This window comes from Carettochelys insculpta, chromosome 1 (assembly GCF_033958435.1).
Source record: "Carettochelys insculpta isolate YL-2023 chromosome 1, ASM3395843v1, whole genome shotgun sequence".
Lineage (NCBI taxonomy): Eukaryota > Metazoa > Chordata > Testudines > Carettochelyidae > Carettochelys > Carettochelys insculpta.
Window position 1 is genome coordinate 229,471,591 of NC_134137.1, and position 27,182 is coordinate 229,498,772.

General features: G+C 47.7%; 1 protein-coding gene across 2 annotated transcripts in view; it reads right to left on the reverse strand.

Moving 5' to 3' along the window:
• TBX15 (T-box transcription factor 15) overlaps window positions 1-26,734 on the reverse strand; it is a 173,168-nt gene extending 146,434 nt beyond the window's left edge. For both annotated transcript variants that reach the window (XM_075000977.1, XM_075000966.1), the window contains exon 1: window positions 26,268-26,734. In XM_075000977.1, the coding sequence (XP_074857078.1) occupies window positions 26,268-26,469 (202 nt within the window). In that variant the 5' untranslated portion in view covers window positions 26,470-26,734. The remainder of the gene's footprint in view (window positions 1-26,267) is intronic.
• Between the last annotated feature and the right edge of the window lie 448 nt (window positions 26,735-27,182).

Genomic DNA, 27,182 nt, shown 5'->3' on the forward strand with positions numbered 1-27,182 from the left:
ATCCAATGCAGAAACTATAAGAACCTGAACTACCAAAAAACAAAATCAGTCTGCTGGTGACATCTAACTCAGAGGATGAAAATGAGCATGCGTTGTTCTGCACCGCTTTGGATCGTTCTTGGACAGAACCCAGAAGGAGCATAGATGCATGTCTTCTGGAATGGTGGTTTTAGGATGAAGGGATATACGAATCTTTAATGGCAGATAAATATTTTGCAGCGCTGGCTACAACAGTGTCACATGAGTGCTTTCAGGTGGCATTGTAAACCAGAACCAGGCAGCATTATTTCCTGCAAATGTAAAAAATCTTGTTTGTCTAGTGGACAAGAAGTCAGTCTGACAGTCCAGTAGGTGCCAAAACTTCAGATTGTTTTCTTTTTAATTCACTTTTTGTACATAATTCAACATTTGTAAGTTCAAAATGTCATAATGAATAGATTGCTCTACAGTATTTATTAGGGAGTTGAAGATATTATTTCTTCTGGTTTTTACAGTGCAAGTATCTGTAATAAAAATAAATATAAAGTGAGCATCATCGTACACTTTGTATTTTTCATTGTAATTAAAACACCCACAAATATTTAAATAAATAGTGTTCTATTATTACCAGTGCAATTGATCACACATTAATTGTGATGATTTTAATTGCATGATTAATTGTGATTAATCTGTAATCACTTGACAGCCCTATTTTTTTTTAAGTAAAACTAATGGCACTCTTAACTGTGGCTCTGATAATGCAGAAAATAAACCCAAAGTAACAGGAAATAAGTCTTCATCTGTCGCTATTATTCCAATTTCCATTTGTTGTTAAGATATCTACTTAATTTCCTTTTTAATGGTGCCATATTGAGTTGCTCTTTATTGCTTGCTTTTGTGTTTATATAAATTAGATCATGATATTTTAATTGTTTATTTTTCTTATATCTTGGCTGTGCAGTACTACCAGCAATGCAGTGGGTGGTCACTTTATAAATAACAATATTGGCATTGTTGTAGTTATGAAATGGTCTGATATTAACTGTTGCTAGCAGTTTTAGTACAGAAAGGCCCATCGTCTTAAGAGTCCTCATCTGGCAAACCTACTTCTTTTGGACTACTCCTTGTTGCAGGCACTACACCTGGTAGTGCTTGCAAGGCTGGACCAAAAATAACGACTTTTCTGTGTGTTCTCATTCCTTGATATGATGCTGGAGAAATCTGAGAGCATTTTAAAGAGCGTAACTGTTGATCCTCTAGCTCCTTCTACTTTACACAGCTTCTAAAAGTAGCCCCATTGACACCAGTGGCAAAGCCTACTCATGTGCCTAAGGATCTCGGGAGTACAGCCCATAGATTTCAGGAGGTAGAGCAGTAAAGCCCACAACCTGGGCATTCACCTGAAACTCCAGAGGTAGTTACACAAAACAGAGAGGAGTTCCCTGCCCTCGGCAGCAAGGCTGCAGTTAATGGTGGTTTGCATAATGTCTGTCTGAGTTGAAGGAAGAACGGAGGAGTGTTAGGGGCCAGAGGAAGTTGATATAAGAACACAATGAAGGCACACATGAAAAAATGCATCATCGTCATTGACACTCGTGGAACTTTGCCCAGGACCACCTGCAGCGGAGAGCAGTAATCCACGAAGGGGTGGCGCAGTTTGAGAGGTCCCACCGCAGCACAGACAAAGAAGTTGAGGAGAAGAAAAGAGTGGCAAAACCTGCCCTGCACCCCTCCAACAGGTACTAACACCTGCCCCTCCTGTGATAATATCTGCAGTTCCAGACGCGGGCTCGTCAGCCATCAATGGACTCACAAATGGGAGGGTGACATGAAGGCGTCCTACTCATTGTCCAGTGACCGCCAAGAAGAAGAAAGCCTACTTGAGCTCAAAGCACCCTGCCTAGCGCCGCGCAGAACTCAGTGGATTTTCTGATGAAAACTGATGAAAGTGGCTCATGACACTGATTTTCTTGTAAGCAGAGCAGGAAGTGGTAGGAGGGAATTAGCTGGCACCAGGTGCTCTTTAACTCCTGGTAACCAACCCACAAATGCTAAAGCTCAGAAATCTCAAGAGACATTTCCCTTTACAGGGCAGACAGGGGTCCAGTCCTGCAAACACAAACGCTGTTGTGCTTCAAATTGTGACCAGACCCACATTATTAAACACGAACACTCACAGCAGGGAACACTGCACTCAGAGCTCAGCGTTTGAAACACGTCCAAAGTCCCCTTCCGTCTTGTACTTTTACTCCTTTTAGTTATTTCTTTTTACCTTGTTTAAATCAGTTCCCCAAGCGCAGAGCCCAGGCAGACAGATCAACATGTAATCTTAAAAGCCTTTGTTTTCATTCTGTTTGCAAAGGCGTCTTTTCCTATTAGACAGAAAATGTTGGGGGGAGGGGAATTCAGAGCACAAACCGATGACTTTACAAAATGTCCATCACAAATTCAAAAAAAATAAAAAAACAACCACCTCTACAAGATTGTGGGAAAGATGGTGTTTCTTTCATTGCGCCCCACCTTGGCATTTACTTTGCATTAATCTCTTCGGGCTCATTTACACAGCAGCAGCATCCGGGCTCTGAAGACATATTCATAAAACGCACTAAAATGAGCCAGAAGGCAGTGCTGGTGGATGCAGTCATAAGAATTCATCACCCCATAGATGTGCTGAGATGCGATATATAGTACGAGGGGCCACAAGTGCAGAAAAATTTGTATAGTGGGTGGGGTGCTGAAAGCCATTGAACCAAATGGCAAACCATGCATATGATGGAAACCACTTCACGCCAGGGCTGCAGCAGCTCCCCTCCCCCTCTAGCAGACCTAGTTCCTGCACCTATGCAAGGGTCCGATTCTGCTTCCCTTGACATCAGTAGGGTGTTGATTACACTGAGAGCAGGACTGGGCTCAAAGTGAGCACAACTGTGTTATTAGGAAGATGGTAAAAATTAACATTATTCATTATTTTGGTTCCATTTACATTTTAATTCATTTCCTGCATCTGTTATTTCTCTTGTTCCATGGTGCCGCCTGTGCTTTGGAAGAGGGAGAAGGGGAGAAAGTGGACACACATTTGATCCATTCACACACACGCTAGAGCAGCTTTTCCATTCTTTGTACCCCACAAGATTCCCAGGGCAAGCAAGGAATGCAAGACTGGCCCTATATGTAATACCTCACATTTCTTTGGCCACTGAGTGGTGGTGCTCTTGGTATTTTAATGGCATATCGTTGCCACTGCTGTTATCCTAGTGTCAGGGTATAAGCCTTCCACCGATGCAGTACAAGCCTCAAAACTAGGTCAGAGACGCAGAGCTTGTGAGCATATGGTGAGCCAGAGGAGCTTAGGCAATGTTAAAAGCCTCAAACATCTATGTTCTGGGCAAAATGTATACCTGAAGTTTGGGTGCTCTGGTTACTGAAGAGAGGCATGGGTTCAAATCCCACTCCTGATAGAGTCTTTGCGGGGGGAGGGATAGCTCAATGGTTAGAGCATTGGCCTTGTAAACCCAGGATTGTAAGCTGGGGCCTTGTAAGGATCTGGGGCAGGTTAGGCTTTCTTTAAAAAAAAAAAATCAAATCTGTAAGGGATGGTGATAGGTCCTGCTGTGAGCGCAGGGGTGTGGACTCAACAGTCTCTCCAGGTCCCTTCCAGTTGTACGTGTAGCCATGACTACACAAAGGCCAAAATAAACCTTTCATACAGGATTTAAATTGGCCTCGTGTTAAGCAGAGTCTCAGGAAGGCTTTCGCCACCTGGGAAGATTTCACCTACAGGCTGTCATTATTTGCATCAAGATAGTGAAAATTTTTCAAAAAGCTAATTCGATATTAATTCAGTAAGAAAACTATTAACATATGCCACATGGGCAGAGACATTTCCTCCATTTCCTACATTGTTACTAGAGGTTAGAAAACCCACCCTCTTCAAACTAATCATAGTGAAATAAATAAAACCACAAAAGATATTTTAACGCTATTTTAGTGGATTTTTACCTTGAAATACTTTACTTTTTAATCTTTGACTTACAATACTATTTTGGATTTATATAGTGCCTTTTATTTGATATCTCAAAATGTTTTCTACAAGAAGCTGAATTTTGTATTATCTCCCATTTCACTGCTGGGGAAACTCTGGCACAAAATCATGTGCATGCCGTTTGGGCACCCAAACAATGAGTCATACAACACTAGTAAACCCTTGAAAATCTAGTGCTAAGTGACTTGCTTAATATCACATGGCAAGTAAGTAGCAAAACCTGGAAGAGAGCTCAGATTTTCTGAATCCAAATCCCCTTACTCTAATTATTAGGACGTGTTGTCTCACTTAAAATAGTGTTTTCCATAAAGCGTATTGCGCTAACTCCTGGGTGGGGGATATAAAAGGCTAGCTAGGAAACACAGACACAGTTCTCAGTTGTTTTTCAGCACCTCACTTTTCATTTAAAGAAAAAGTCAGTCTCTAGCTGTTGAGAAGGCCATGTCTAGATCACAGCAATTTGTCGACAGAAGCTTTTTGTCGGAAGAGATATTCCGACAAAACTGCTGTCGACAGATCACAGCCAAATTGCCGCGTGGATTGCAAGAGCACTCTGCTCTGTCGACAGAGAGCGGACAGGCTGCCTGGCTGCTCTCTCAACAAAACGGCAAACTGGAAGCACAGCAGACAGGCATAAGGCGCTGACGACAAAGGGGTTTTTTTGCTAGCAGAGGCATGTCTACATGTCCTGTTTGCTGCCGGCAGCACCCTCTGCCGGCAGCAAGATCTTGCGTGGCTATGATAATGCGCTGCAGGAATATGCGAATGAGCACCCTTTTGAAATTGAGCGACTGCTCATTATCATGAAGCTGCTGGCAGGACATCTCCGTGTACACCCGCCGAAACTCTCGGTGCCGCAGTAGCCGGTGCCGATCTCTCCAGCGCTTGCGCGGCCCTCGGTGCTGTTTCCTTAAGAGTCGCAGGCCCCTGCGTGGGTACATGCGCCGCAGCTCTCTCAGCAGAGGAAGCCAGCGGGCCCGGACCCCTTGTTTCGCTCGTCCCGCTCCCAGAAGTGACGGGCAGGGATCGAGCTGGAGAAGCTTTTGTCTTCTTCTGCACAGAGGAGGTCAAAGAGGCAGCCTTCCTCTTGTGCAATCCTGAAGAGCCCTCCTTATGGGGCTTCTCCGACGTGGCAGGCTGAAGTGCTTTGTCAAAGAGAAGCATTTTGAGCCTCATCTCTCTATCTTTCCTAGCTCTAGTTGTTAATTTGGAGCAATGAGAGCACTTCTGGGGAACATGGGTCTCCCCGAGGCACCGGATGCATTTGCTGTGGCCATCCAAAGCAGACATGGCCTCCCGGCAAAATTCGCACTTTTTGAAACCGGGGGACGACATTATTAGAGTTTAATTCTCTGATTCCTTAAGTGCTAACAGCGCACTTAACAGTCTATTTGCCAAACAATAGCAACTCTTAGCCTTTGAAGGCTTGTGAAAAATAGCGGGTCCACCCGGAGGCGGCTGCTCCAATCCCTAGAACAGTCTTTTGCTTCTAGAACAAAACTATATACACAGTAGACCAATATTATGATAACTAAATAACTATAACTATAACTATAACTATAACTAGTAAAACGAATAAAACGGAGTTTATCTGTCTCGGGCGTTGTAGCCGGAGAGGATTCCGTCTGCAGCCGTTGGCGGCTGAGAAGGAACTGGCAGGGACTGGATCACGCACGTGACCATAAGCACGCGAAGAGCCGACGCGCATCAGCGCATGCGCGACCCGACAGAGACTGCTGAAGATTTTCCGAGCTGCGGCGCCAGGGCGAGCCCAACACCTATGGTGGAGCACCCATGGGGACCACTCGAAGAAGAAGTGCAGCATTCTGTCTAGAATACATGGAAAGACATGTCTCTCAGAGCTGGAAGGGACCTCAGCAGGTCATCAAGTCCAGTCCCCTGCCTTTACAGCTGGACCAAGCACCAGCCCTGACAGTTTTTTTTTTAAATGTATCTGCTCCTGATCCCAGGATAGCCCCCTCAGAAACTGAACTCCCAAGGCTGGGTTGAGCAGGCCAGGGCTCAAACCGCTGAGCTACCCCTCCACAACAGATCTCAGGAAGCTGGATGCTTCCTGGGTTTTGTCAATAAAATGTCAGTTTTGGCAACAAAACCCTCTAGTGTAGACAAAACCAAAGGTCACCAATGCAAAGACATCTCCCTAAGTCTGCAGAGAGCCTGAAACAGTAGCTATGAGTTGTGAATAGCAATGGTCATTTCAGTGGACACTAATTCAAAGAGTGCTCATCACAAATAGCAAGAAAGAAAGGCTGATATTATGGAAACCTACATCATTATGGTCTGGGGTATAAAGTGCACCCTAGGGTGTAGAGTGTGGGATGAAGGATTGGCTGAGAGTGGGGGGTGGGGGGCAAAGAAGATAAATAAATTGAGATGAGCAGGCCTTTAACAACACATTTCAGAGTGGCAGGGATAGGTACAGTTGGTTTTCTGGAGCGCAGCTCAGCTTGCAAAAGAGCGGGAAATACCACCTTAAATTATAAAAGGAAATATGTCAAATACAAAGGCAGTGTTAAAACAACCTACACTAGAATGGAACTGTAACTTTCCCAAGGCTCTGTTGTAGGCTCATACTGAGCATCTCTCAAAAAAAGGGGTTGAGGCCGCTTTGATAACTGGGTGTAATACTAAGCAGCTATGTCCACACAACAGCAATCTTTCAAAGGAAGCCCTTCCAGATGGTCTCTTGCCAAAGAACTTCTTTCAAAAGAGAGTGCCCTCAGGTCCCCCTGCATTTTGAAAGAATGGGCCAGGGATTGAAAAATCAGGGTCCATGAGGACTGTTCTGTCAAAAATAGAGCCTATGGAGCATCTACACACATTTTCTTTCGAAAGGAAGGGCTAGTGTGGCCACAGCCCAGGAGCACTGTATTCTTTCGATTTAATTTTGAAAGAACGATTTGTGTGTGTAGACGCTACACTGGATATTTCAAAAGAGCCCCTTTTTGCAAAAATATTTCGAAAGAACTTGCTAGTGTAGACACAGCCAGGGAGTTTGCCTATCAGCACCACAATTATTCTAGTTACCAAAATGTACTTGCCTGGCAAGCAGAGTTTGAGAAGTACTAGAAATGCAACATGGAGATCTTGGAGTATAAAACGATGCAACAGTCTTCTAAATGCGCTACTCGTGAGCTGTTTTCCTCACATGTGCTAAAGATCAAAGTACTAACAACTCCCCCTGTGTTGTGCAAAGGGCACTCAGAATAAAGGAGCAGCCCAATTGTGTGAGAAACAAGGACTGGGAGCTGGAAACAATAATTGCTTGTCTCTGTTGCACATTCTCTGCAATCAAAATCCAAGACCAGGGGGCAGCAGACCTCTTCTCTGCTTTTTGCCTGTATCCAGATAGATACTTGGAGGGGAAACAGACATTTCAACAAATACTTTTCAATCCCAAAATTATTCTAACTTTGTTATTTTGGGCCTTATCATGTTAGCTTTCTTTGACAATACTAAGATTTAAGGTGTGAGCTCAGGGCAAGGGATCCCTAAGCTTTAAAATGTCCAGTTTAGTATGTGCCAAAAGCATTATACCTTACCTAGGCTAGACTTTTAAAACCTATTAGTTAGCATATTCCACATAACCCTTTACATTTTCAAAAACAGGTAATTGACTCAGAAACCAAAGTCCCATTTTCAAAAGTGAGATGGACGCTTAGAAACATAAACCTCTACTTTTATAATTGTTAGCCAAGCCATGACCCAGCCAGTGGCGCTAGTGGGCCTAGTCACATCAATAACAACTGTGAGGAGTTGCAGCTTGATTTATTTTGCACTGTGGCATTTGGTGTCACCATAAAGGGGATGAAATAATAACACCATCACCTCAGAATGACACCATCCTGAGTTCCGTCATGAAAATTGTTAAACATTCCAAGTGACATCACAAGGAAGGTGAAATAGAAACAAAGCTTTCTCCCCCGCTAAATTCCAAGGGACAGCAGACGAACAGGTCAACAGCTTTTATATTAAAAAGAAAACAAAAGTTTTGAAAGATTCAGATTTTGTCCCGTCCCGCTCAGTTGTAATGCCTAATCCTTTAAAAGAACATGCAGTACTTGACATGAAAAATCATGTCTCTCTGAAATTGTCTGCTACAGTTATTTACTGAGAACACCCAAGATTTGTGAGACTGAAGAACGAGAGGACAATATTTTATTCTGTGTTCTCCATGTGTTTAATTTTTGCCACAGGCAGTATTTTGTGCATAGGCAATTTCAACTTTCCCATGCTGCTAGTCCTAATCCTGCAATCACCCTGCATACAATGACCTTCACTACCATAAGTGATGTTGGTGGGACTGCCCGGGGTTGTAAAATTAAGCATATGCACAAATTGTTTGCAATTTTGAGGCTGTAACTCTCAAAGTGGCAAACTGAAAAAAAAACCTCTGTAAGTCTGCAAAGAGGAACAAAAAAGCTCTAATCAAATATGTTTACAGCATATTTAAAAAAAAACCAGCCTGTAATACTAGAAACTGGATGCTTTTGAAAGTAGGCAATATCAAAAAGTTCATGTTGACAGTATCCCTTAGGACTGATGACAGGATACAACTCCAGATTTGCTCAAGGTTGTTTGGTTTGGCTTTACTGGACTATTATTTTTGATTGCTGAACGAACCAGCAACTCAAAGTCCAGTCTCCTTCTCCTCCTGGCTGTTTTGCAGTTGCTCCTGAGTTATTCGACATTAAAACTTCTTTCCATTTTGCTTGGCCTGTGCTTTGCTCCTTAGATGTAAATACTTCAGGAATTTCTCCAGCTCTGCTTCAGTTTAGGAGAGTGACAATCCTAGGCAAATGTTTTCAATGTGTCTTTCAATGTGTTGTTGGTTTTCTTGGTTGTTGTTTTTTGTTGTTGTTTTTTTTTAAATACTGTGTTTAGCACTGAGGATTTTTATTATTATCCTTTTTGAGAGAAAATTGCACCCAGACTCTAGTCTTCTGGGAAACCCTGGCTGTCAGAGACACAAATCTATGGTATAAATGGGAAAGTTGAAGATGTAAAGTGTCTCTGATTTAAATAAGGGGAATTTTTCCTTCTGTTTCAAGATTTCTAAACAGCAGCTTTTTTAAAAAAGCTGTGAACTTCAAGGGCTAATGAAAATTGAATCAGATAATTAGATACATAGATAGATAGATAGATAGATATTTCACTTCCTACTATAAAAACTAAGACAAATCCCCCACTAAGGCTATATCTAAATTGCCAAGAATTGTTAGCAAAAGATACGCAAATTGCACAAGGTATTTGCATATCTCCTGCTGACGGTTCTGTCCGGAGAGGCTTTCCCAACATTTATCCAGTCCACATAGAGGCCAAATGTCAGGAAAAACCTCTCTGCCAACACATCCCTTCTTGTGAGCAGAACGCTACAGTCTCCCAACAGAAACCTGCAGTTTAGACATAGCCAAGAAGTGTCTGAATTCCAAAGTGAAGCAACTGCAATAGCTGGAAGCAGCTTTCATTGCACAGGGCTTGAAACCTCTTGCTGACAAAGGCTTTCCTATCTCTACATACCAGTCAGGCCTAGACTATTTGTCATATCCGTCACCATAACAGAATGTATGCTGAAAAAGAATGGTAATGGTGCCTTTTCAAATACAGCAATTTTAAAATTATGTGTTTAGATCATACTCATTAGGTGGTATAGATGTTTAGTTCACAGTCTTACTCAAAAAGTAAATTGTACCAAAAAGAGTATAAAAACATTAAAATAGATGCACACAATTAAAATTTTCACTGATCAAGCTATACAGTCATCCCTGCTGAAATGGCAAGAACAAAGAGACTTGATTTTAGTCAAAAATCCACAGTTATTAAAGGAGTGATAAATCTAAAAAACACAGAAAATGAGTTATGTTAATTAAAAATAGGTGAGGCAAGAAACATAGTAAAGGCTAATGGCTCTTTCCTGCAAGTTGCTGAGCTCTCTGACCTGATCCACCAAGATACTTATGCGTGTGCTTAATTTTAAGTACATGAGTACTCTCACTGAAGTTAATGAGACTATTCACATACTTAAAGTTAAGCATGTGCTGAAGTGCTTATGAGTATCTAACCAAATAGGCAGTACAGATGTAAAGGAAACCATCACGATAATAAGTTTCTTCTTCTTCCTAATAAGTAAGATTTTCTTTCCTCTGCCACTACAACTTGGAATTTAATTGGAAGACAAAAACTAAGCTGTTATTTCTTTAATCAGTGTAAATTCCTCCTGTAGAAGGCTAACCTGTGTCTTCTCTCTCCCTCATCTTCCTCACTAAAACATTTGGATATGGTGATTCTGTAAAATGACTCTCTGCTGTGTTTTAATCCAATTTAAAACTTGATCTGGTCATTGCAAAGTGAACCAGGAAAAAAAAACAGAAAAAGATTTGACTTGTCGCTGTCAACCAAGCCTTCGTATCTTAGCACTGTTTTGTACACAGAAAGACAAAAAGCCCTTTCTTTCTATTAATTTAATATGGGATAAACTTTATTTTTAAGATTTCTTTGACTATATTTAAGTGCCAGGCTTAGCTTAAGAATCTTTTCTATAAAAACACTAGGTTAATCTCTGAGGAATCCAGAACTGAAGCAATGTAGGATTTGCATTCTATTTCACTGCAACTACATTTTTTTAACTATTTACTCTTCCTCTGCAAGCAGGTTTCACTGTACTTCAGGTGGCTGGGTCCCTGTGTCTCCTGTTAGACATTTCCACATGAAATGATGTCAGTCCAAGACACCACTCAAACCTGACAACTTTCTGCTTTAAGATGCTGTTGTCCTACTTACAGTAATTGTCAAGGAAGGGGTAACAAATCTAGGACTGTCCAGATGAAAAAACCTGTGTAACAGTCATTAATAAAGGGTCACAATTTAATAGGCGTTTTTTAAAATATCCTTTCAGTCTGCCAACATGTACATGAAAAATGGGCTATACAACCTAGTCTTTGGAAGGCATCTGAGCAATTCCACTGCCATATTATTATTTCTTATTTCCAGTGCCCTTTTTGTAAAAAAAAAAAAAAAAAAAAAAGAGGCACCAGTACTAAGCCAGCTCTCTCCACACCAACCCCTGCTCCTTCTGTGGCTGGGGCTGCCAAGGTTCCAGTACTCAGTTCCAGCAAGTACCGGCACAAAAAAAAGCACTGCTGATTTCTATTCCCTTACTTTCTGGGAAATTTTACCATGTGCTGGAATCCCACTGTGCTGCCAACTACAAATACAGACCAAAAAGACAGACCCTGACCTGAGGTGCTTCTACTTTAAATATCTGTAACATCCCAAATATTAATGCTGACTCAGCAGTAAGATTTGTTATTCAGCATGGTAAAAGACATGAAAAAAGCCATGGCCCTGCTGCATCAAAAAAGCCCAAAAGTCACAATTCTGGATTTCTAAAAGGAAACAGTAACTAGAGAATAAAATAATCAAAATGCATATTTCCTGGCACTAAGGTGTTAAATAGCTGTTAATCGTGAACTCTTTGGGGACTGTATCTCCTTATTTGTCAGAATCATAGAACACCAGGACCGGAAGTGACCTCAAGAGACCATCAGGTCCAGTACCCTGCCCTCATGGCAGAACCAAGCTCCATCGCTATCATCATTGCTAGATATTTATCCAACTTGTTATTAAATATCTCCAGTGATGGAGATTCTACAACCACCCGAGGCAATTTATTCCAGTGTTTAACCACCCTGACAGTCAGGAAATTTTTCCTAATGACCAAGCTAAATGTTCATTGCTGCAATTTAAGCTCATTGCTTCTTGTCCTACTTTCAGAGGCTAAGGAGAATACTTTTTTTCCTTCCTCCTTGTAACACCCTTTAAAGTACTTAAAAGCTGCTGTCATGTCCTGTCTCAGTTGTCTCTTTTCTAAACTAAATAAAGACAAATTTTTTACTCTTCTCTCATAGATTGCATTTTCTAGACATTTAATTGTTTTAGTTGCCCTTCTCTGGACCCTCTCCAATTTCTGCACCTCTTTCCTGAAATGCGGTACCCAGAACTGGACACCTCACTCCAACTGCAGCCGAAGCAGTTCACAGTAGAGCAGAAGAATTACGATTTGTGTTGCTCACAACTCTCTTGTAAATGTATCTCAGAATCATGTTTGCTATTTTTGAGAGATTGTCACGCTTTGAACTCATACTCAGCTTGTGGTCCGTTATAACCCTTAGATCTCTTTCTGTAGTACTCTTTCCTAGGGAGTCACTTCCCATTTTGTGCATGTGAAACTGATTGTTCCTCCCTAAATGCAGTAATTTGCATTTGTCCTTATTGAACTTCATTCTATTTGCTTCAGACAATTTCTGCAGAACATTCTGAATTGCCCAGAACATTTTGAATTTTGACCCTATCCTCCAAAGCACTTACAACTCCTCCCAACTTGGTATTATCTGCAACTTGATGACTATACTCTCTGTGCAATTATCTAAATCATTGATGAAGATATTGAACAGAACTGGCCCCAAAACTGACCCCTCTGTAACCCCACTTGCTATTCCCTTCCAGCATGACTGTTAAACATTTACAGAGAATAGTTATTAATGGTTATCCAAACAGTTATGCACCCACTTGATAGTAGCCCATCTAGACTGCATTTCCCTAGTTTACTGACAAGAAGGTCATGAGGTATAGTATCAAATGCCTTACTAAAGTCTAGGTATATCACATCCACAGCTTCCCTTTTATCCACAAGTCTTATCAGATCAAAAAAAGTTATCGGGTTGGTTTGGCATGATTTGTTCCAGCTGCTACCTATCACCTTCATTTCTTCTAGACAGATTTCCCTTTTTAGAGGTGGGTGCTGTATTTGCCCTTTTCCAGTCTTCTGGAATCTCTCCTGACTTTTCAGAGATGATGGTGAGTGGCTCAGATACCTCCTCTATCAGCTACTTGAGTACTCTAGGAGCTGTAATTACATTACACATACTGCACCTCAGGAAGTCATGGAGTCCAGTCCCCTGCCCGCTTGGTAAGGCTACACACTATCTCCCTTCTAAGAGAAGTGTATTTGCCCCAGAGCCCTAAATGGCCCCCTCAAGGATTGAGCTCCTAACCGTAGGTTTAGCAGGCCAGTGCTCAAATCACCGAGTCACCCCTTGCCTGAGCATGGAGCTTAGGTGAATGAGTTTCAGTCTGCAGCTCCCCTCACAATTCCCATTTTTGTGTCACTGGTCACCATGGTCATACACTGTCTACCCTTCGCCTGGATGACTGAGACATCAGCATTGATGACTCTGTCATGAGCCTAGGAGGAAATCAGCTGTGCCTGGTCTGTGCTCAGCACGCTAGACAGTCCCTGGGTCACTGAAGCGGACCATGCGGGTCAGGGGAGGCAGTGGAGTTAGTCCCTGGTCCATGCCTCCCACTCAGGTCAGTGGCAGGAAGGGGAGGCCTAACAGCGCTGCATAACCTGCTTGCCTTTCCTGCTCCTGCTGCAGTGCAGGTTGTCCCCCTATGTCCATGCAGGCTGGGCCACACTTCAGCCCGTAATGAATACAGAATAATTCCCTTGTCAGGACAGTTTTAGGCCTTGCTACTCACGCTACAATCGGTGGCAATTCAGGAATCCAGGGAAAGTTTCAGGAATACCCAGCAGTTGTCCAGATACTCCGACATAGCCAACAAAAGGTCCCAGCTGAGTGAATTCAGGAACCAGGTTTTTCATTATTGTGTGGCAGTCTGTGAGGAGCACCCAGCCTCGTTCATAACCTTTCAGACAACTCTAACTGGCACAAGGCAGCACTCTTAGTGGACACTTTACCCATCTGCCTTGTGTGCTATATTGAGTTGATGTCCAGCACTTACACAAATGGCAGGGGACTCTAGTTAATAGGTTCTATCTATCCCTTCAACAGTCACACAGATCCTTATGAGCAAAAACCTACCCAGGGGACAAAATCGCTCAAATTCCCATACATGTGTCACACAGCCTGCAGATGTGGGATACTCCTACACAGCCAACATACGCCCCTCCATTTCTCTCCAGCCCCTCTTCTTTCCCTGCCCCATTAATTCCCCCCACCTCTCCAAACAAGTCTAATTCTTACCGCTGTGTCCTTATTAACTCATCTGCTCCTGATTTCCCCATCACACCATGGTCATGAGCATGAGTATGTGCATGTGTGCGTAAAGGAAAAAATATAAATATAGAACTAACATGAAATTGTCAACAGTCCCCTGATCACTTTATTCGTCTGTTACATCCTTTGCCTCCTTCCCCACTTGTCTATCTTGTCTGTTTCAATCACAGCCTCTTCAAAGCAAAAACTATAAGCCCAGTACAGCAGGAGCCTGACCATAAGTGAGACTGTTAGGAGGCAATTCTGCTCCTACGAGAGCCAAATGGGTCCCCGGTCCAACTGCTGTCTCTAAACTCCTCTTCAAGGGCAGAGTTCCACAAGGACGGAAGCAGAGAGGGTAACACCAACACCCAAAGCCTTCTTTTGGGTAGATTTGGGTTGCTACAGACAATAATTGCACCGGACCATTTGCTGTTGTGTTCTGTAGGTGTCTGGTTTAGCTTGTCTTCATTTTGCTATAAAAAAGTAAACAACCCCCCCATCAAAAAAAAAAAAATTACCCTGGGAAAACCACACAGACATACCCCAGCTTCTTACAGCCAAAAGCCAACAAATCTGAAACTGCCCTGACAAGTCAGCCATTTATCACTGACTCCTTCATGAACGAAATCGGTAAAGCCCTACCATATAACCCTCAACGACTGTTCACCAACACCATTCTTGGCAATATTGAAATAAACCACTACAAACCTCCACAACCGTCTCAGCTCTGTGTGAGCATTTTTCTTCAGTCCAGGAGCAAACAGAGCAGCTGCGTAAGCACCAACCCAAACAGTCGCTACGAAGGTGGCCCAACCTTTCTGCCACCCCACCAGAAAGTTATGTGGTTTGCACAGTGCCCCTGCCACGCTGCAGTCTTGGGTGAGTGACTCTTAGCAGCATTAAAGCACATAACCTGTCTGGGATGCTGCTGGGCAGACAGAGCCTTTACCAGAGTTGTTTGATGGACACTTTTTGACTTGCTTCAGGCAGCCTGGACAGGAAACCCCAAAATCTTCACCCGATAAAGCTTTTGTTTATTTTTTAATGTCAAGACTGAATTAAAAATGTTCAGCCTCCAGGGCCATGTGTCTCTACAGCTTCCCACACACATCGAACATGCTGCTTTGAAGAGAAGGTCCAACGCATGGTCTCCCAGTGACCTTACGTTAAGGGCTATGAAGGAGTTACACAATAAAGAGGCCACATGCTAGAATCTCTCAGTGCTGGTCGCATTGTAAAAATCCTAAACTGGTGATCGAGTAGGAAACGAGAGGCAAATTCTCACCTGCTCACTTCCCACTGGAGAGGACAGGACTCCTGTCCCTTGCTAAATGCAGTCACCAGTCACCCAGGCTTCAAACTACAGAGCCATTGCAACACCTAACTGTAGGCACCCCAGGGATGGGATGCATAAGGAGGGGCTGGTGCCTAAGAAAGGTCCTGAGAAGCCAGCAGACTGGGCAAGAAGCTGTCGAAGCTTACGGGTAGGAAACAACAAGGAAAGGGGCACAGCCAAAGCCTCATTCATCAGTGGGAGTTAGGCACCTGGGACTGGAGGACCTTGAGCTGAGATTTCTCCTGCTGCAGCAGAGGTACCCGACTACCATGCTAGGGGGTTTGCTTGCGGGGGAGTGGTCATCTGGCCTCTCTCAATCTCCTCACTGAAGCTGTCGCATGCTGTAGTAATGGTACTTGGTGCAGGCTTCTGAATCCACCTCTCGCACGTCCAAAGGGAGTGCCCCGCCTGAGCTGTAGGACATTCTGGGATTAGGTACGTGTACGCACCCCCAGAATTCCCAACCTGATGACCTCCAGCCTCCTCTGGTGTGCGTTAGGCATGCCACGAACACGCCTTCCAGGTCGGGCCATGCACGTGAGTGGGGCGGGAGAATCCCACCAGGGCTGTGGAAGAGGTGCACCAAGCAGCTCAGCGGCAGCAAGACTTAAATCAGCTGGAAACTTAGGCTGTCTGCACTGCAAGCTGCATTCGGCAATGCAGCCGGGCAGCCTCCAAGGCAGGTTTAAGGAGCAGCAGAACAGGTGAGGTTAGCAGAGTACAGCCATGCCTGAAGGCTGTGGATATGAAGTGCACACACCTCACGTGGCTCTCTGGTAGCCTGAGCCAGGCCTTCCCTGGCTGCACTGCTGTTTGTAGTATGGATTTCAGTACTAAATTTAGTGGTTTTAGACACTACCCTGCTGCTTCCCTTTCTGGCCTCAAGGAAAGGCTTTGGCAGTGGGGAGAGTGGGGCAGACCTGCTGACAGTGGGGAAAGGAGGCAGTTGCCTCAAGGTCCAGCCTTTCAAGGGCACCCAGAGCTCTGGGCTCCTTTGAGGTGCCCACAGCGCTGTGCTCCCGCTCTGCGTGGCTGTGGGGGGCCCAATGCCGCTATCCTGGAGGTGCTGAGGGTGATTGCCTTTGGCCCTGCCCTTTCTGCCTCTGGCCCCACCTCTCCTGGGGACACGCAAAGCCAGGCCTCCCTCCCACTTTGCCCCAGGGCGCATGGTGGCTGTTGGCCCCACCGGAGTGGAGAAAGGCTCTGGCCATGGGGACAGAGCAAGGAGAGGCTCTGGCATTGACCATAGAGTGGGGAAAAGCTCCCTGCAGCCCAGACTTTTCGCTGACGTGTGTAGCATGTGTGTGGTGAGATTTGCAGTGTAGTGTATAACTGCACAGCCCCTCCAAGCTACACAAAGTGGTGCATCGTGTACACTTAGCCATAGAAGCCATGGGAACGTAGCGACCTACAGCGCTGTGGCGGGTTCGGCAAGGCAGCAGCAAGGCAGAGGCTTGGAGCATCTGAGTGACATAAAGCACAACTTAATGACATGAAGTGGCAGGGAGGCAGCTCGGCTGCTTTGTGGACCCAACTCTCTCGCTTTCCTCTAGCTTTCTCTGTGACTGATCCAGCATCTCAGCCCTGAGAGAGATGTGCCGGCGAATAAATCCAAAAGACTTGATCGTTCCACAGACAGAGAGGGCACTGCTGCAGTGAATGCCTGACTGGAGACCCCAGGAGACCGCCCAAGGAAGAGGTCATAATTTCAGTGTCAGCTCTGGATGATCAGCGCAGCTGAAAATTAGGCCATGAAGGCTCAGCTCCAAAAGGTCACCACCAATAAGGCACTAGGAGAGGTGGGTGCTCAGCACGTGGTAGAATCTAGCCCTAATACAGCAGCTAGAAGAAAAACCAGCCTCCTGTGTAACTTTAGGCATATCTGAAGCTCTCCTGGGTGGCCACCCTAGTATTCAGCATATGAGGAACACCGCCTGAGAGTCAAGTTACACAAAATGTGATCTGAAAAGGTCATAATAACAACAAACCAGAACACCTGGATATTTAAGCAAATCGCAGCTTTAATCCTGCATGAGGACTTCTGAATAGGATTGAAGTTCATCAGGAGCACCACGCTAGTTCCTAATAATTGTGAGGAAATCACCTTCCAGCTAATTCTGATGAAAGAAGCAAATGGGAGGAGGGAATGAAGAGAACTCTCTTTCTGAGTACCAGGTGTATGTCCTCCTACAGCCCAGGAGAGTTGCACAAGATAAGTAAACTTTCCAAGGTAAAATCCACTGGAATTGCTAGTCGCACTAGACTGATTTAAGAAACTTGAGACACTCCAGCATCTCCAGATCATGAGCTCTTTGTTGGTGAGTGGCAGTCTAGAACAGCTCAATACACAGAATGGTAATGTTGTATTACTGAGATTACCAATTCCGAGGTGTAGCTTCGTCAGACCACCAAAGGGTTTTAGGTTTGGATCCGTGATTCTTCCCTGCCGATGGAACTTGTAACTCTGCACTTTTGAGAGAAGACCCCAGCCACTCGCTAACATGTGTGTTAATTTTTCGTAAATAACGTATTAACTGAAAATCATAACAGAGCTAAGGTCCAACAGTATGGCCTTGAGGCAGATATAGTGTGTGTAATTCGCTGTGAAAACTTTCATAAATAGTTCTGCCGAGACACCTCCCACATGCTCTTCAAGTCCTGAACTGCATGTATCATTCCTGGGACATCTTCTGCAGCTCAGGTCTATAACCTACATGGAGATTTTGCAAAGTCTGCAGATGGTTATTAGGGCTTTGGATGGAAGACCCCCAAATGTATGTTCCCTTGTGGTCCAAGCTAGTGTTGAATGCAGTTATCCAGAGGTAATGTGAGGTGCCAACACACTTATTTACTGAGTACCAAGGCCTTTATACTGGAACCACACCCACAGAATAGGTCTTGTATCAGTACCTTACCAGTTTGGAAACTACTGATCAGAAACTAAACCAGTTATTCTAAGGCTGGCTGGCAATAACTTCTTTGATAGCCAGGTACAGACAACAGCTTCTGGCCTGGCGTGGATGTCACCATTGACGTCCATTTGACCATGCACAAGGTGTTTCCTACATGCCTATCATGGAAGGTAGGATCCTTGTCAGTGTAGCGTGGGAACAGTGACAGATTAGATGTCATCATCAAAGTAAATCTTAAAAAAGAACAAAGGGTTCGGGGCTGGCCTGAAGTATTTGCTAATATCAGTCGGGCCTACATTACAGTCACAATTTACATTTACAAACACGAACATTTGAGATCTTGCATTGTCTCTGGAGCAATCTTTGGGCCACTATTTTGCACCAGTCACTAGGTCTTCAAAGCATCTTCACAATATTGTCAAAGCAATGGGGCTACTTAGCAAATTGCACATGGAGAGCTTAGCTAAACTTTTTATCACTTCTTTGAATTATTTTTGTAACTCACTGTTTTCCAGTCTTCTAGTCTACCCAGTTAAAATATCGTATTTGGTATGAATGCTGCTGCTAGACTCTTAACTAGGACCTAAGTTTTCTGATCATGTTACAGTTGTAAAATTTGCATTTCTCAAGCCATGGTCTGTTACAAGTCTTACAACCATTACCAGAAGAAGAAACAGAAGCAGTATTGCCTACTCAAGGGTCTCAGAGTGCTTTACCAATTAAGATAATATTATCTGTATTTTACAGATGGTGAAACTGAGGTTCAAATGCCTTTGTCTACCCTGGAACTTTTTCTCAAAGTATCCCAGTCTTAACAACGTGTAGTGCATCTCTACTAGTGGTAGCAGCTGTGGAAGCCCTCATGTAGAGACGGTACCAGAGAATGCCAGTATTTTTTACGTTCTGTTGTGTAGATCAGCTCTAAGCAGGGTTAGATAATGAGGAGTTTTAACAGACAAGGGCTGCCTGGAGGTAACAGGTTTAGAATTTGGAACCATAGAAATGTAGAGATGGAAGGAACCTCAAGAGGCCATCTAATCCATCCTGTGCACTTAGCCAGGGTCTCAATCTCTCTCTTGCTTTCCCATCTGAAAAAAGCATCAGTTTTCTATAAAGACAGATATAGATAGACCAGGACACCTCTGCCTGAGGGAGACTAGGTATGCTGATATTTGATATAAGAGGTCAGCCTGAAGTGAGAGGAGGGAAACATGATGGATGGTTAGTAAGAAGTTACTTGACTTGTGCTTGTAATAGAAGCTCTGTGGATTTTCCCTGAGATCTTGACACAGACAAAATGTCCTATGAATTCCCACCTTTTCCTGCAGATGGAATAATTTTGTATACTTCTGGCCATTCAAAACACATGACAAAGAAAAAAAGACATTGCTTGATGTGCTGTCTCCTAAGACTCGCTGTTTTGGAAAAAATTCCTGGATTTTTTTCATATTATTCCATTACCTGCAATCTTTGTTCAGCTCAAGTAATTCACCTCCCTGCAGGAAGAGTTTAACAGGCATAACAGCAGGAGCCCATCAAGGCAATAAGATAGAGATTGCTATGAAGATAACCCCTTCTCACTGCTTGCTCTTTCCTTAGGAATGAAGGGTCAAAGAAACTTGAACAATACTTACCTCGTCTGAACTCCCACACTGTTCTCCTGGTTCCCACCTAAATAGCCCCTTCTCCTTTTCTTTATAAAGTCACCTTCTGAGAGCAACAGCACCCACTCAGTGGGCAAAGTGCAGGAGGCGCACATGCGTCCAAGAGCTTACATTTTCATTGTTGCTTCAAGTTATCAACTAAAGTCTGAGCCACCGCTGCTCAAAAACACATTTAAAGCCTTCTGTTTAAGGCTTAGTTCTAACACAGCATGTAGAAGCGCAAGTCACCGAAGGGGGTAGGTCTTATATACCCCATTTTAATCAGAGGGGCAAGCAGAAGCACAGAGAAGAGATCTGACCTGCATAAGGTGCCATGCCAAGGCTATGTCTACCCCGGCTCAAGGCTGATCTTCCAGGGTTCGATTTCATGTATCTGGTAGGGATGCACAAAAATGACCAATCAGAGGTTGACGTTGAGCCCCATCCTCACAAGACATGAGGAGTAAGGGAGGTCAATGGGAGAAACTCTCCTCTTGACCTTCAGTGAGGACAGGCTGGTAAGTCAATTGCAGATACATCAATTCTAGCTACACAACTGCCCTAGCTAGAATTGCATATTTGCAATCAACTTACGTTCCCTAGTCTAGACATAGCCCAAGTGTGGGGCGCAATTAAGAATGAAACTGAAGTTTCCCAAGTCTTCCCCCAGTTGTCTCACTGCACTCTCTCAGATAGGTCTTCACCAAAACTCAACTCTAAACAAGCAGAGCTGGAACCACATTTTCCAACATAGGCCCTTGGGCTACCTCTACACAACAGCGAACTGTCAATAGAAGTCACTGTTGGAAGAGATCTTCCAGAAAAACCTCTGCTGACAGATCGCAACCACATACAAAAGTGGATCACTCTGTCAATCCGCTTCGTCGACAGAAAGTTGCCAGACTGCCTGGCTGCTCTCTCAACAAATGGCCAACCAGAAGCACAGCACACGGGGCTGCCTGGTGACCCAGAAGCCCTGTCTCTCGACGGAACCCCCCGCCCCCCACCCCGGAACGTCCACACCAGCTGTGGACAGATACTGTCGAGAATGGTGCTCTGTCTCCTTGGAGAATGGCAGAACACTGCCAACAAAAGTGCCACATTCTGACAATTTACTATCCAAAGAACGAATTTGTAATGCGGATGCTCCACGAGTTTTGTCAACGAAACACCAGTTTCAGCAACAAAACTCTCTAGTGTGACGCAGCCTTGGAGAGCAGCTCCATCAATGGAAATTAGCCAAGTCGGTCAGAGATGCAGCCTCATGCGTTGGGTGTCACTGAACATCTTGCTAACAAATGCTGCAACAGGGGTTGGATCACCCCATAATTGTCCCGTTCTAGGCATTCCCTCTAACGCACTGGTTTTGGCCACTGCGGGAAGACAAGTTACTGAGCTAGATGAACCATTGGTCTGACCTAGTATGGCCATGTTGAATGTTCTTATTTCCTAACTGTACAGAAGTATATATGTTTTGTGTGTATTACATTACACATGCATTCACAAACATGAATAGGAATGCATGTGGAATATAGACATACAGTACATCAAAGCAGCAAGTATGAAGCGATTAAATCTCTGTAATCAATTGTGGAAGCATGTGGTAAACTTCATTTAGTGCTGCAGGAATTACATTTGCCCGGACCCATGGACTCCCTTACCTGCTTTCTGCCCACTAATCCCTCCTAGCCAAGATTACTTCCCAGCTCTGCAGCTCTGAGCAGTTCTAGACAGCCGCTGCTTGTTGTAGTGGTTATTTTAGACATCCTTGCTTTCTCCTTTCCTCAAACTCTGGAATTTACCCTCCTCCACCACCCACCCACCCACCCAATTACATGATGCTAAAGTGCAAAATGGTCTGTATTCAGTCCAGAGGTAGGTTTAAGATGAATAACTCATGAACGTTAAAGGATAGCCATAAGAGCTTTATACGATCAGAAAGGACCTGGGAATTGCTCCTTTGCCAAGGGTGTACTGCTTTTGTTTTTAATGGAGGTAGGGCACAAGTCATCACACCATAAAATCAATCAGTGTGGTGGATAGAGAACTTTGTAAAATCTTTCTAAAATGTATTATTTTCTGGCCCAAAGTAACTACACTGCATGCCTGGCTAGGAAGATTACGAAATAATGACCAAACTCGACAAACTGTAAAATTCTCAAACATGTCTCAATTTTTCTTTCTGTAAAATATGCCGTGATACAACATCCTGGAGGGTGGTGTATTATCGAAATGTTGCAGGCATTTGGTTTAGGGAAATGTGTGTATCTCACTGGAGGCTTCGCCACTTGCAGCATGGGCTATCCTAAAACTCAAAGAACAAAACTGCCACCAGGCTCACCTCTAATACAGCGTAAAGAGCCTGTGCGCCTCTCTGAAAGCACAGCACAGGCTCCTGGCGGAAAAACTGTACTTCGGGGAGCATCCACTTTGTAGCAGTATCAGTCACTCTGAGACTGCATCCACGAGCAACTCAATCGCAAACTCCTCAGGAGCAGCTCAGCCCGCTGATCTCTCGGCCCAGCCCGCTCATTGCACTGGGGCACTAGTGAAGGCGCGACTGGGAATGGCGAGGCCTCCGTTGGATGTACAGGACAGAGGCAGCCAGGGAGTACGGAGACACTCGGGCCTGTGGGGTTTAGCCTACAACTACGTGCGCCCCCCGAGAGCGGTGGCACTCGTTGGGCTGTCGAACGCCCTTAATGGACCGGTCATTTCGGGGTCGGGTTGAGCTCAGCAGGCGGGTGAGATTCGCCCCCTTCCCAGGGGCGTGGGACGCTCCCGGCGTTGAGCTCGCCAGGGGCCAGTCCGGCGCCGTCCCCGATGGCGGGCGGGGCATCACCTGGGCCAGGTCACCCCGGGCAGGCCCCGGCCCTCCTCCCAGCGGCCGATCTGCAGCCCTAGGACCTCCCGGCCCAGGCTGGGGGTGGCGGCTGCGGGGCGCCGCGCCGCGAGGGGGAGGCTGCCAGGGGCTGGCGGAGCCCGGGACGCGCTTCGCTCTGGCCCCGCCGCAGCCCCGCTCGGAGGAGGAGTCCGGCCCTGCCCTGCCGCGGCCGCAGCTCCGCTCCCGCCGGCCGGGCCCAGGCAGCCAGCGGGGAGCGGGGGGACAGCCAGGCCGGACGCCCCAGCGCAGCGCAGCGCGGCGCGGCTCTCCCCCGGGCGCACGGCCGCGCCTCTCCAGCCAGGCCCTGCCCTCCAGCCCGTGCGCAGCTGGCGGAGCCGGGCTCTGTCCCCGCCGGCTGCCAGGAAAAGCCTCGCGCGCGGGCAGCCCGCCCCGGCCTGGCCGGGGGAGGCTCCGCGCCCTCCCGCCGGCCACGAGGTTCAGCGCGGGGCAGAAATCACTCGGCTGGACCGGGGAGAGCGCTGGGAAGCCGGGGACCCAGCCGCGCCGAGCCCAGCCCAGCCCAGCCCCCTCCGCAGCGCGGCCGGGCAGCAGCAGGGGCTGGGGCACCGGCCGGCCGGCCGGCCGGCTGCGACTCCCGGCTCTCATCACCGTTCAGTGCACGCTGCGGCGGGGGCTCGGCCGGGGCCGGGAAGTCCCACTGCTCGGGGGCCACAGGGCAGCGATCGGGCTCCTCTGCGCACGTGGATTCGGGGAGAGGCGCAAACAAGGCGCAGGCAGCTCCGGCTGAAAATGAGGCGCAGCGGCCTCAGCGTCTGCAGCGGCCCCTTGGGGAAGCGGGCTGAGTCCCGGGACGGGAAACTCTTGGGCAATCCTCACACCCCGCCGCCACCCACCTCCCTGCTCAGCTAGCCCTGGAAACCCCAACCCCGGGCGCCTTCGTCAGCCGGAGGAAAATATGGAACTGAATTATCAAACGAGTCACAGCTATGCCCGGGTAAATGGCATAGTAATCTGTGCAGACAGACGCCCCACTACGGTCGCATGATTGATATTATATTATATTATATTATATTACAAATGGGAAGGGGAAGATAGAAGGAAATAGAGAGGCATCAGACACCACTGGGCGCTGAGCCTATGGTTGTTGTGGGTAGTGGTAACAGAGTAGAGTTGAGTTTATTCTCGGTTATCCTGATTTCAAACCTCTCGATATCCAGTTTTGTTTCCTTCTTTTCAGCCTTCTAATAAAAATAAAATTAACCCCTGATAGAAAACGGGAAACTCTGAACAAAAATTGGCTCGAAAATCTGGAACTTCGGCGAAGTAATAAGAAGCCCCTTGTAAAGGTACGAAAATGTCGCTGATTATTCGCTGGAACATTGGTGCAAAGGCTTGGAGCCGTCTCTGTTTATTTCATCTCTAAAGCGCCTTTTGAGATTTGTTAAGACGCGAACACTTCACCTTCAAAGTTGCGTTTGAGCTGTAGTCGTGTTTTGTAACTAAGCCCGGCGCGAGCAGAGGTGTTTGTGCCTGTCCCAGCTCCGTTATTTTCACATCAAAGGAGAACTGTGGAAGATCGGAACTGAACGGATTTAATGACCTGATTTGGCTACGTGCACTCCCGGAGTTTTTCTAATATTTGTACTAGCGCCCTGAACCCGATTTTAAAATCTGGTCTTGCTTTGCCGAGCTTTATGAAAACCACTTCGCTCTGCAATGTTTCCGACCTTAGCAGCCGTGCGTACCCGTTTTCCACTGTGCCGCTCAGCGTCCTGCTTTTTCTCCCGAAGCCAGGCAGAAATGGACGACGCGAAAACCCTCTTAGGGTGTGTAGGTCACTTCCAATACAGTAGTAAGCGGAAATTAAAATAACGGAAAACGGGCTAACACGCAGATCTGCCACATTATGGAGAACGGATTTGTATGATGGGTTGAATAATTGCTTGATTATCCCCAGGAATATTTTAAACTCAATTTACTTCGTTGTTTTATTATTATTATTATTATTATTATTATTATTACGTTGCCTCCACTCTGTCTCGAAGCTAGGAAACATTCGCAGGGAGCTCCCTAAACAGACAATTTTACGCGGGTCTCTTGGCCAGCCGAAGAAACGGAGGCTGGTGCAGTTCCGATGACTATTTTTACTCCTAAGAGCTAAGCCCCGGAGGGAGGCAGGCGGGCAGGGAGGGAGGGAGGCAGAGGGCTCTACAATTTGCATGACTCGCCCACCTTCCTTTTTCCGAAGTCCTTTTCGACAATAGTGCCGGGTTCGGAGGGGCCCTTTCGGTGCGGTTTGGAGCTGGGTTTAAGACAAAGCGCCCGTCGGCCAGTGGTTAAAACAACGCGGCCTTTCCGCCCCCAAGGGCGGCGGGTTCACGCGAGCGCGGAGGCCGTGCGGGGGGGTTGTTTGTTTCAGCGCGGAGTAGAAATGCTCCCTGCCGGCCCCGGCTCCCCAAGGGGGGCGAGCGCGCGGAATGCGCCCTGGCCGCTCGGGGCCCGAAGCACGGGAACGATCCCGGGGCGGGCGCCGAGGAGGCCAAGCTCTAACCCGAAGGCGGCTCAGCCGGTGACCGAGGGAGCGGGGCTCTGTCCCGGGGAGCTCTGCCCGGCCCGCTCCTGGATGCGGTGGGAACCCGGGCCCGGCCCCGCTTGGCACTCGGGACCGCGTCGGGGGAGCGCGCGGGGAGCCAGCGGGGAGCCGGGCTGGCGGGGGCTCTTCCCCCCGCTGGAGGCGGCGCGGGCGGGGAGCCGCGGGCGCGTCCTTGCAGCGCTAAGGCCGCGGGGTGGGACCCGGCTCGTTTTCCTTCCCCCGCCACCGCTTCCCGGCCCGGGAAATCCCCGCGAGCGGCCTCCCAAAAGGAACCGGAGCCGGAGCCGGGCCCGGGGGGCGGCCCGAGCCACCGGCTGCCCGCGCCGGGCCTGGCACCACAGCGCCGCGACCTGCCGCCGCAGCCCCCCCGGGGCCCGATCCTGCCGCCTCCCCCGCACGTTGCCCGTTGCCCGCTGGGGGCCCCGCGGGGTCAGGATCAGGCCCCGGGCGCCGCTGCTTTGCCGCCCCGGGGCATTTCCCCTCCCAGCCCCGCGCGAAGCGAAGCGAAGCGGCCCGGGGGTGCCCGCTGTCCCCGCACCGGCCGCTGTGCGCCTCCGCCCGGGCGCGTTTGCTCCACGGCGGCGAAGCGTCGGCGGGGCGGGGGGGTCCCGCAGCGCGCTTGGAAGCGGGGTGACACTCGGGGTCCTCCCCGCCCCCCCGCTCAGCGCCCCGCGAGCGGCGCAGCCGCGGAGCTCGGGGTCCCCGCCCGGCGCGCTGGGGAGGCCGCAGAGCCGGCCCGAGCGGGGGACGCGGCCCCTGCGGCAGGACGCGCCAGCGGGGCGCGGGGGGGGCGCTCCACGGCCGCGGCGGAGGAGGGGCCGGGCGGGTCACTAACCGGGGTTGAGGTCCAGGCACTGGCTCGGGTCTTCGCTCTCCCCGAGCGGGCCGCCGGGGCTGAGGCTCTCCATGGACAAATCCAACCCCTTGGCCTCCCAGTCGCGCAGCTTCCTCTTTTTATTCGTCCCGATCAAGGCTTCCACCGAGAAGGCGTGAGCCCGGGAGCTGAGGGCGACTGCAGATCGCCGCCGCTCGCTCATCTTCTCCCCCGGGCCGGCGCCGCGCCGGAGGAGCGACCGGGGGGCTGGGCGGGCAGCGGCTGTGGGGCAGAGGCGAAGGCCCCGGGCCTCTCTCCCCTCCCCGGCTGCGCCTCTCCAGCAGCCCTGCGCCCGCCGAAGGCTCTACATGGGGCAGGGCCGGGCGAGAGCGGGCAGCCGCCTCCTGCGCGCGGGCTCAGAGGGGTCGCATCTTTCCCCCTCGTCCTTCCCTTCTGCCTCCCTCTGCTTGAGCCAAACTTCTGGGGACTTTTTCCCCCCGGAGCCGGGCAGGCTGCTTGCGCCTGTCAAAAGGCAAAAAAAAAAGTCCCTGGCCAATGGGAGGAAGGGAAGGAGAGAAACCCAAAAGCTGCGACCCAATGAGCGGGGGGGAGAGACTCGGGCTGGAGGGCTCAGAATTTGGCCTGCTGGGTCGTGCAGCCCCGGAGGAGGATTAACCCTTTGGAGAACGGCGCGGGGCAGGGGGCTCTCTCGCTATAAAGGCAGCCGGGGCGCAGCTCCTACGCTTATCTAACCCCCTCGCAGCCTGAGTTTCTAGGGAGCTCCGGCCACTAAAGCACCGACCCGCGTATCTGAAAGCAGCTTACACCCTGGGCCCGGGGCTGTTTGCAGCGCGTCCTCAAGCGCCTGGCTGCCGCCTTTGTTGTTGGGGCTGGTTCCCCTTCGCAAAATAACGGCTCGGGGTGTTAGACCCGGTT